The 11,649-nt window shown below is 36.5% G+C and overlaps 1 protein-coding gene across 1 annotated transcript; it reads right to left on the reverse strand.

Annotated features, from left to right (window-relative positions):
* Positions 1–9,348: 9,348 nt before the first annotated feature.
* LOC132736724 (C-type lectin lectoxin-Thr1-like) lies at positions 9,349–10,952 on the reverse strand. The gene has a single exon (XM_060723921.1). The coding sequence runs from the start codon at positions 10,686–10,688 to the stop codon at positions 9,966–9,968; it is 723 nt and encodes a 240-aa protein (XP_060579904.1). The 5' UTR covers positions 10,689–10,952; the 3' UTR covers positions 9,349–9,965.
* Positions 10,953–11,649: the final 697 nt, after the last annotated feature.

The following is an 11,649-nucleotide window of genomic DNA, read 5'->3' on the forward strand; positions in this document are numbered from 1 at the left end:
AAAATTTGTTGGTTGATATAAATTCTGTCAAGAAATAATTTTCTTCCCTATTCGTATTACCAGCTACTTCATGCTGGTATTACCGTGGGGAAGTGAAAACATGATGAAGGTCCATTCATGTGCAGTATTGGTTACTTATATAGAATTAAAAGATGTGTCATGCTCTTGTGACACAAAAACTTCATATTCTGCAAGATAATTTGGAACATAGGACAAAAACAATAAAAATCTTCAAAGGTGACTCGCAAGTTATGGTTCAGTGAAAACACAAGTAGGGTACATATCATTAAAATTGTTTTAGCAAGACGGGTACAGTTATCAAAATGTTCGCCTCTATTATTTACCATAGTTTTATCAATATTCAAAGATATCTACACAAGTGTCTGTGCAGTATCACGAGGTAAGACAATAAAGTTAAGATTCAGATATGAGTTATAGTGAAATAAAACAATTTTAGGCATAAATTTGCTTGTGTAATCGGCGTGTGTTGTCATTAACAAGACACTAAGCGAAGAGCACATCGTTTTATGCACATATATTTAAAGAAGCTGGTTAAAGATGTATCTATAAGCAAAGAAAAAATATTTCTTAATATGATTCAAATGTTTACACACCGTCACAGATTAAATGCAAGCCGTCTTAAAAAGTTTTATGGGTCACCCCGCCTGTTTGTACGGAACTGATGTTGAGATCTTCTCACAAGATCCGGTTGGGGTACAAATCGTTTATATACTGTGCTTTGATTCTTGCCAATTTGATATATAAAATATACATATAGTTTATTTTTATGTGGCACAATTAAATAAAATCAAATATGTATACTAAAATTAGCTAGACCTTTAGATGTCACTGAGTATATTCATTACATTACTTAAATAAAAATAAAGATGGTTAGGCAAAGTGTTCTATGTAAATGGTGTATTTATAATGATATCATTCATCATGCCTGTATCAAACAAGCGTGCTATTTGATAACTACACATACATTCCTATCATTTTATATATGTCACTATATACATGGCATTAGTAATACTATTTACCACTAACAGCACTACCGCCGTAGCACTAGCAGGCTGAATGTCTTTAGTGACAGCACAAACATTGCAATGTTTGTAAGATATTACTTCATGTTTTCCATTAAAGTGTAAACTAGCTTAACATATTATAATACACTGAAAGGATGTTCTAACTAGACCTTTTTTAAATTAAAATTATTCAATAATGGTAAAATATATGAACTTTATTATTTGCATTAATTAATTACATGGCCAATGCTTTTTAAAAATCATGAAAATCATCGACCGTGACGATATTCCAATTTGCACGTGCTTTCATGTGTAGTTTTATAATTATGCACGAGATTTTGTGAATTCAGTGCTCAAAATCGAGTTTTCTTATCAAATCAGTATTCTATAGCAAAAATCATACCAAAAAAACATTTTAGTGATAGAACTGCTGAAATGCCGCGTATGAACAATGCAGAACGCCCTCGCGCAATTGGCATGTTACAGGCTGGCTCATCCCGAGTACAGGTATTCATCATTAAAATATTCTGTTCATCTAAATATGGTATTAAATCATTCTTCGTGAAATAATTTATTGTAAAAAACAATATTTAATCAAATTATTTTAGCATTTATAGCTTAGAAAATGTACAGATATGATATGAAGTTGCATGTCTTCTGTTCTCTCTGCAGGTTGCTCGAATTTTTGGCAGGCATGTCTCTACAATCACCAACCTCTTCACCAAGTTCCAGCGCACAGGTCGTATTGAAGATGAGCGCAGGCAACCTCGCAGAAAAGTGACAACTCCAACACAAGATTGTTGCTGATCACCTTAACAACCGTTTTAGAACTGCAGCTTCAACCGCCAGGCAGACGAAAAGCACTCATAACAGATCAATAAGCCATAAAACGGTATTTAACCGCCTCCGTGATTATGGTATAAGAGCAAGGATGCCGTTTCGTGGCCTTGTACTTACCGACGTACATCGACGAAGACGTGAGCAATGGGCCCGCCGTCACCAGAGAATGACTCGTGCTGAATGGGTCAACGTCTTATTCACAGACGAAAGCCGTTTCAACTTGAAAAACAGTGACGGCAGGATGCGCGTCTATAGGCATCGAGGCGAGCGTTTAAACGACAGCTGCGTTCGAGAGCGTGACCACTACGGTGGGGGATCAGTGATGGTTTGTACTTAGACCAACCTCGTAGTCATCCGTGGTAATCTCAACGCTTTGAGATATCAACAGGAGATTCTGATTCCGGAGGCCATTCCTCACCTGCGTGCCGGTGGGCAAGGTATGGTTCTGATGCAGGATGGGGCGACCCCGCACACAACTGCGACCACAGAGAGGCTTCTACGACAGCAACAAGTGAGAGTTCTTCCATGGCCGTCTAAATCCCCGGACATGAACCCCATTGAGCATTTGTGGGATGAACTTGGCCACCGTGTTCGGAACGGACCGAATCCGCCCGCAAATCTTGTTCAGTTAGAGCAGATGCTGATCCAAGAATGGGCCAACATTCCTCAGCAGCAGACTATTTCAAACTATGTTATGTCGATGAGACAACGATGTGCTCACTTACTGAGAGCTAGAGGTGGTCACACCAAATATTAAACCAGAGAGTTTTACCAGGACAGTTAAGTGATATTGTTGAGTGACTTTTCACATTGTTATTTTGCCGCCATTTTGCGACTTTGACTTTTTATAAGACTGTTTTTTTCTGTTAAGTTTGACATTTTATCGAAATTTGATTTGAATAAAATTCTACAGAAGTATGCATCTTATGTGTAGTAATAAATATCCGAAATATAACCTAAATTGATCAATACATTAAAAAAAATATAGCTGATTAACCAAAGGTCTAGTTAGAACATCCTCTCAGTGTACATAATATCTACTGTGGTGCAATAATATCCTAATTTACAATACTACGGTTTGCATGAACTATGAAATTTTATATCCTTAGAGATTTTGTTTGCTTGTTTTTGTTTTGATTTTTTTTTATTCTTTTTGTTTGTTTTAATGTAAACTATTGTTGTCCGTATTATATCAAATGTATCTATGTTCTTGTATAGTAAACTGAATAAACTGCTCTTGAAAATCACCTACGAGAGAACAAATCTCACTTTAATGGGACAGATATCTCAAAAAGGTAGAATGGTGATTGCTGCTTTGTTTTTCAATAATTTATTTCAATAATTCTTTTCGTTTTCCTTTAATTAGCTATCTCTGCACCAGTTTAAATTCCCCCTTTAATGAAAAGTCATTATAAGACGCAGAGAGAATCTGACGGTCAGCATGCCAACGAATAGACCACATTGACTTTCTAGAAATTACGGCATATTTTATGATTTTTCATTATAAAACATTTAATATAGATTGAAATTATCCTTTAACTTGAAACAAGAATCTTTTTTCGACCAAAGGCCGTCTAAAATCAGTATTACTTTCTGTAAATTTAACATGGAAAAACTTCATCGGCCAATCTAACATTACAAACTGAAATTTTGGAAGTTCATTAGTATAGGGCCGAGTTATCCAAAACATCTGTGAAGTCTGTGTTGGCTGGCCAAGTCATCTTGATCTCCCAAACATTTGTAATGGACAGTTCCAAATATAGAAGCTGGACAATTACATTCAGGAAATTCAGCGAGTTTAGGAGTAAGTAAGATATCTATAAAAACATATGATAAAAATAACTCTTCAGTTTTTGGCAACACTGACCGACAATTTAACTTCAACTGCATTGGAATTGCAACTGACATTTATGTCTATACCTCGACCTATGATATATATTAGTGCTATCGACCTTTAATTTACTTTTATTTTGTTGTACGTGCAACACATTCGCTAGATACAGGTTAAACAAAAACACAATACTTTTTAGATAAGTAAATTTAAAATTAGATAGCATGAAATTGAAGAAATATTCTATTCTCATATTGCTTCGAAATTTTGAGGGACAAAACTCATCTGAAACTATTGTTCAATCCTGGAAAATATTCATTGAACTAAAAATGCAAGTGTTGTTTCGGATAGGCTTTTTAATATGGCAGATTAGTCTATAAAAGGTATTTTTTTATTTCCCATATACTTTATAAAACTTTAAATGGATTTACGAGGTAAAGTCAAAAAGTTCCCGGACTCTTACGATAACTTTGTTATTTTGTGTATGTTTTTATAATGACATATATCACATTAAAATTTAGAGAAATCGCTGCATGAATATATAAGAGTCAATGATTTTCATAAATGTTACACATATTTAACACCCCGTTAAAGTTACACACTATGTCACGTACGGAGCACTTCGGCGACGTCGACGACGCTGACTACGTTCAGGTGACGTTCATATTCCAGAAACAACTGACCGTCATGTTCATGATTTTCTAATAGTCCCCATTACGTTCAATACACTTCCTGTGCCGCTGTACCCACTTCCGGTAAATGTCTGCATACCACTCTGGAGTGTAACTTCTTAATGCGGACCTCACATCATATTTGATCTCATCTTCTGTATCAAACCTCCAACCCCTCAAATCTGCTTTCAGTCGAGGGAAAACATAAAAGCCTAAGGGGGCGAGATCGGGGCTATAAGGGGGATGACGTAGCCGCTTATATAGTAAGAAGTCAATAGTAAGGAGTGTCTCGTCTGCGCGGTGTGCTGGAACGTTATCTTGATGAAAATTAAATTTTCGATGTCGCACCCTGCTCGCTTTTTCCTGATAGCGTTCGTTACATCCCTCCGCACAACCTGTTAATAACAAATTCATTTTATTTGAAACTACCACAAATGCGGCAAATTAGAAGAATAATAGTTTCTTTCACTTTTTGTTATATTTCATATACTTTTCACCTTACATATTAATAAACATAGAAATTTAGTAAACACATATCATGCGACATAATTAATGCTTGCCTTTTGATAGTACTCTTTGTTGACTGTCGCCGATCTTGGCACCGCATGTTGCAACAGCATACCCTGGCTATCCATGAAGAAAATATACATAACTTTCTCCGCCCTATTGCAGGTTTTCGCCTTCTTGGGGGGGGGGGAGGTGATGAAGGTCGCTTCCACACCATCGACTCTCGTTTACTCTCCGGGTCGTAAAAGTTCACCCACATCTCATCCGTAGTGATAATGCGCTTTAGGAATCGTTCGCCGTCTCTATCATATCGCCGTAAAAATTCTCGGGAAGCGTGAACACGGGTTGCTTTGTTTTCATCTGTAAGTAACTTAGGTACCCAGCGGGCGCATACCTTATTCATGTTTAAATCCTTTGTCACTATCTTATGTACAGTTCCATGACACAGCCCGGCGGTGTCTGCGCTATGATCAATCGACTTTCTCCGATCTTTGGCGATGACGTCCTTCACATCTTGGATGTTATTTATGAACATCCTCCTTCTGATTCAAAAACTTCCAGGTATCAGTCGGAGTCATTAAATATATGCGGGAAAATAGCAGTTCTTTGTCTGTTTTCCTTAAAATATGTAGATTTAATGATATCATAATTCTATGGTGCAATTTATTCGTCCTTCTTTTATGCACCCTTCTCTTTTAGTACCACATACTGATTATTTGTTTTTTTGTTTGTTTGGATTTTTACGGCACGTCAACACATAACTGGCCATATCGTGCCGAATGCTATCATAGGCTTAAAATATTATGTAAAACATTGTAAATGACAATAGAAATGAGCCAATTAGATCCTAGAATACAAGTTTATCTCTTTTAAATAATCAATTATGTTTTTTGATGGAATTGTATTAAAAAGTTCTTTGAGTGAATTTACAGAATAAAATCTATTACGGGCCTGTGAAAAATCATGACATTCAAGAAGAAAATGCTTGACAGTAAAATTTTCATTACAACCTACACAGAAAGGGACATTGTCATTTGTGAGGAGATAAGAGTGGGTAATTTTAGTGTGTCCAATTCGGCATCGAAGAAGAACTGTTTGATCACGGCGGTTTGACAGAGATAGAGATGGTGACATATCAAGAGATGGGTTTATATCGTGAAGTTTATTAAAAACGGCATTGTCCCAATTTGCTTTCCATTCAGATGATACGAGTTTATTTATAGCCGGTCTAAAATCACAAGCAGGTAACAATAAGTCAGTTTTTTGAAAATTTAATGATTGTTTAGCTAAAGTATCTCCTTTTTCATTTCCTCGTATTCCTACATGGCTTGGAATCCAATATAATTTACTACTTTGACAAACCATAGCCAAGGTGATATTTTTCAAATTGCCGAATTCCCGTTCCAGACAATATAGTTACATGCTTACCCAGGGTTCTACCCAACTAAGCCTGCGTCACAATACACTCCGATAAGGTTTACGATGGGGTACCGATGTCTGAACGGGCTGATATTGCCAATTTTTAAAGGTCTCCGGCCGGTGACCCTCCGGTGTCAAGTGACCGGTGAGGCACCGTACGGGTAATCGGAGAATTTAAGTGCAGAATTATTTTCTTCCGGCATCCGGTACATCGTCAGCTCACCGTAGCAGACACGGTAAAACACAATCCGATACCCGGCCGGGCACCTTTTGTTATCGATTACATACCGGTTAAAATTTTCACCTCCTAGGTGCCAAATATTCCTCCAGATTCCAAGCGGTATCTGAGCGGTCACCGAAGGGGTCTCGGCAGGTTACTGACCGGGACCCGGATGGACACAGGACGTTGCACGTATGGTCCTTAGGAGTCCACAAGGATAGTGTTGAGGTTATTAAAGAGACCTTACGGCAGGTGAAGCCATGGACTGTGAATTAGGCGACCCGTGTTCAATTTTCGGACGACGGTGAAGGTCACTTTCGTTGTAAAAAAGTTATCAGTACCTTGCAAACGTGAAAGTCTATTACTGTTTAACTGCTTGACAGACTGGCCAGGAATGATGCGGTGGCTGAACTGTGCTCTGATGTGTATATTCAATATGAAAAACAAGATCAACAAGGAAAGGCGGCGTTCAATGAACGCAACCCCCATATGACTCAGCAACAAGAACCAATGGCAAGGAGCCCGGGCGGACCCCAAACATAAAAAGGACAGGGCAACGACACGTTAATCATTAAATGATAAATAATTTGTAACTGACTAGGAATTCAAAGAAAATAATAATAGGCCCACAAAGGGGAAGGGGACAGGAGACCGGGGGAAGGGGGGGGGGGGTTAATCAAAGAAATAAAAACTAGAGGCAATGGGGAAGATACTTACCGTAGACGAGAAAACAACAAGGGACACAAGCAAAAGTGTCACCAAAACAGTATGAAACAACATAGACATACATCTGAGGAACACAGTGGGGCGCCGCCTTGGAACGGTCAGCAGCATAATAATGACTGCTGGGGAGTTTAAACCGGTTAATGGTGCACCAAACCTCGCTCTTAGCCCCACCATGTTCCTATAAACGAGACAGTGTAAATAAAATGAATCCCCGCCAAGTGAAATTCTAACAGTTGTCATGGTTACAAAAGGTTAAATAAGTAAAACACTAAAATGATCATGTAGAAACATATAAAAGTAAACCCAATGACCATAACAAAAGTACTCAATGTCCTAAAGGAAGACAGAGCAACAAGAAAATCACCTACAAGGGCCCGACGAAGCAAGGCAGAAGACGAACATTAAGACAATTCAGACCCAAAGGGCTTTACGAACTATCCATCATAGAGTCTCCCACTTGGTCCGTCAGATGCAATCAAAAGAGGAAAGCGTAGTGTCCAACTGTAAAAGGGTTGAACACTAAACATGCAGTATGTCTTAAAATAGTAGGGTCATAACCTCTTTTAATAAAACGTTTAATAATTTTAGTAAAAACAGCAGAAAAATTACCATGACCCAAAATCTTACGAAGTTTGTAAACCACATCGCCATAAAAACCAGGCTGGCTAATCCCTTGTCGTAGAAGAGTTTTTAAATCACTATTGAATTTAGAAATTAAATCAAAGTTACGATTGTAAAATTTAGTAAAATATTTCCGTAATTTATGATAGCGGTAGCCCTGTTTTAGAAGCTTGCTGGTAATAAAAATATTCCAGTTGACTTACTGTCATAGTCCTCAATACCACCATCATTCTCTTATTAGCCAGCGTGCAGTGCTGAATCGGTTAAATCACTAGACTTGTAATCTTGACTTTGTGGGTTCGATTCCCGGGATGACCAACTGAAATAACTAAAAATCTTTCGGTCGAGACTTAAAGTGCTTAAACACTTAAACTCAATTACACACACATATTCTATCAGTTTTCACACACGTCAGATGTTTCTTAAAGTTTTCAATTTTCATTTACAATCTTTTGTGGAAAACTTTGATTTCCGATTGTAATATACCTTCCAAAACAGAAAGCAAAGAAGGGATGGGCAAGTAATCAGAAGGGAAGAAGGAAAGGAAAAATGCCAACAAAAGAGGTGGTGTGAATAACGGCCGGAAAATGGGATACCATGCCATACGAATACCGTACGACAGTCGACCGAATATCGCAGGTATACTTTACCGTCACCGTACGGTTGTTGCAAATAGGCCAGAGAACGGAAGGCAATTGGACATTTATCGTACGGTAGTCTATCGATTACCTTTAGAATATCGACCGGTGTCAGGAAAAAAGATGCCAAGGGTTTTCATCGGGTGACCAGGCGAGTACCCTTCGGAAACCGTCCGAATACCTAATGGACCACAGAGTGAGACCGTCAGCCCACTTCTTCCCGGACATGATTGAAATGTTTCTCTCCGATCTCAAATTATCAACGGTGTCCCATCGATCCCTCTATACCGGCTGGTCCCAGCTTGTAATGTGACGTAGGTTTTATAATCTACATCTCGCCGTTACAATCTTCCTCAGTACTGTAACTTTGCGTCAATTGTGCAAATTGTAGTCCATGTTTACAGTAATTAAACGTATCATAGTTGCATTCTTACATTTTACGTGTAATAATTATTGATATATAAAAATACATTCTTCCAAGAATTGTAAGTTAAGACGGTGTAAAGTAACGCCTCATCTGGTCTTTATAACGGCAAACAAGTAGAACACACGTCATACAGCTTTCAATGATTTCATAAATATATTTAAACGTGATATGGGTAATATCTAATGAGCTTTAACACAAACTGTACAATAAGACGTATAATTTGATTTTTCAGATGAATATGAAATGTATCTTACTGTAATTTTCATTTATATTTTCATTCGAGCGCGCTGCTTGCTCGTAATGAGTTTTAATCATAATTAATTTAGCATAAATTATCGCCTCTGTGTATCACACATTTTTGGAAAGTTTGCCCAGAAAATAACAGAAAAAAGTACAATTCGCAATATCATATTTTATTAAATTGATTTCATACACTAATATTACATACAATATTTTTTTTTTATAAATATTAAATAAAACATTTTAGCATAAAATTATGTGATGACACCATAAAATTGATGGCACCACTATTTAATTTAAATTGGATATTTATACTCAAATGCTTGCAATATAATAAACAGAATAATGACAATCAAAAAAACATGATTATGGTGTCTTGTATTTGACAAACAAAGAATAACAAAGAAATTGTCATATTTAAATCAGATATTTTTACAACATGTCTAAGTACATATGTTTTACATGTTGCTGCGTATGTTGCTTTCCTATTTCAAGCAGAAATACATATGTAAATATGTATTTTAAACATGTAATGGAACAATATCCTAATGTAGTATTCGGACTGTTCAAGATATTCAATAAAACAATATAGACACATTTATTTATACAATTGATGTAATCACTTTCGAGTATTACCTGCACAATCTGCTTGTATGAATTCATTTTATAGTGGTACAATAGTTAGTATATGTTTTGCACTTATTATCCTTTCCTTACTACGTTAGGTAATAAAATTTTTCAAATATTTACATTCTACGATGGACGAATCCAGCATTATTCTGACAATCAAAATTTTGGTTTTATATTTCACAAATAAACGGCCTGCTTGTAGTGCAAACTGTCGAATCATACCAATATGAATTGCTATGGATAATAATACAAAGACCACTATGTGGTTCTCCAGATGCCCAGTGGAAGAATTGTTTCTTGGAACCATTTATGGTCAACCATGCTGAACTTGTGTTCTTGCGCTGACCATCAATGTAAATGTGTGTATTAAATCCCTGCAGTAATTTCGTAACATCACCATTCTTCAACTCTGAATCAATGTTTATCACGTGACCACCATCTACCTGACACTGCTTTTCTGCGTCATTAAATGATTTCCTTTCGACATACAATTTTACACAAAATCCATTTGCAGTCAGATTATAAGCCTTGGAACAAATTCCTTCACATATGCCGATGTCTGTTTCCGTCGTTAACTTATCCCCTGATTGATATCTGCCACACTTTCTCGTTCGTATCCGTGAATCTATGTACCCTTCTCTTAACGCACCACATTCTGACCATTGTGTCCAGTCATAGCAAGGGTGGAGATTTTCAAGGTTCCGAATGGCCATTCCTAACAAAGTAATTACTGGCTTATTCAACGTTCTTCCAAGTTTTAACAACATTTCGCCAGTAATATCTTTCTCAGCTGTTCCGTTACTTTGTATCAATGACGCCGAGGAAATGTCCATTGTAACTATTACCACTGAGAAAATAAACACTAAAAATACCTTTCCTCCTCTCATTTTCATTTCAAATAACGTGTTACGCCTAACGTTTAATATCTTCGTTATGTTCAGAGAAGGTTTTGTTTCAAAGAATTGATAATTAAACTTTATGACAAAGAATAAAATTTTAAAGTGAATGTTCTCTTCTTTGTAGTACAAAACAAACTCTTTATGTAATCCGAGTACTTTGAATTTGTGACGCACGGCTTATTCTAAATGATTTGCAAAGATATCCTAACATATTTGCTTTGAAGTAATAACATGTCTTGGAAGTAGCCAATGTTTTCCTTGAACATTTCTCGCTGTATAGATTATACTTAACGAAAATATCTCACTTTATCATTTGTACAGATTGCAAATTATTTTTACTTGCAACCAAACATTGCTTTATCAAATTTTGATAGAGTTCAAAGGTTTGTTTACCTGTCGGAATTGAAGGTTATTTAGACAGCGCAATCTTCATTAGTTGGCAGTTTAGCCAATGTAATATCATAACGGCAACAACATTTTGAGGTAAGGTGATCTTAGATTAGATAGCTTGAAATTGTATAAATGTTCTTCCTGAGTGTAAAGATAATAGAAGAAGATTTATTTGCATAGTACTTGGAATTTCTTGATAGAAAAAATATCTTCTTAAGATAACTGAGCAATCCTTGTAAAATTTTAGAAGTTTCATTTCGAGCAAGGGCCAATATAAAAACTTACCCTGTTGAAACGTTGAATGGTTATCCTTTGCCAACAATATAAGGCCAGACCCGTCTGAACAGCATTAAAATTTGATCAGATTATACACTTTTGGCTCACTAACTACAAATCTTCTAAAATAATTTCGATATCCCAGAAAAATAAAAATAGGCATTGTAAGAAATGAAAGCTGGAAAAGAACTTCAGTTGAAGAGCTCAATAACTATACGGTATTGTACATGTACGCCATTTTTAGAGTTGTCTAAAGACATGCAAATCTTTTTAACATTACCAATGCACA

Source organism: Ruditapes philippinarum, unplaced genomic scaffold (genome assembly GCF_026571515.1).
Source record: "Ruditapes philippinarum isolate M1 unplaced genomic scaffold, ASM2657151v2 ctg5761_1_1_1_1, whole genome shotgun sequence".
In the NCBI taxonomy this organism is placed as follows: Eukaryota; Metazoa; Mollusca; class Bivalvia; order Venerida; family Veneridae; genus Ruditapes; species Ruditapes philippinarum.

Excerpts from the sequence above, each read along its gene's own strand:
- LOC132736724 (XM_060723921.1), bottom strand. The coding sequence starts at position 10,688 with ATGAAAATGAGAGGAGGAAAGGTATTTTTAGTGTTTATTTTCTCAGTG.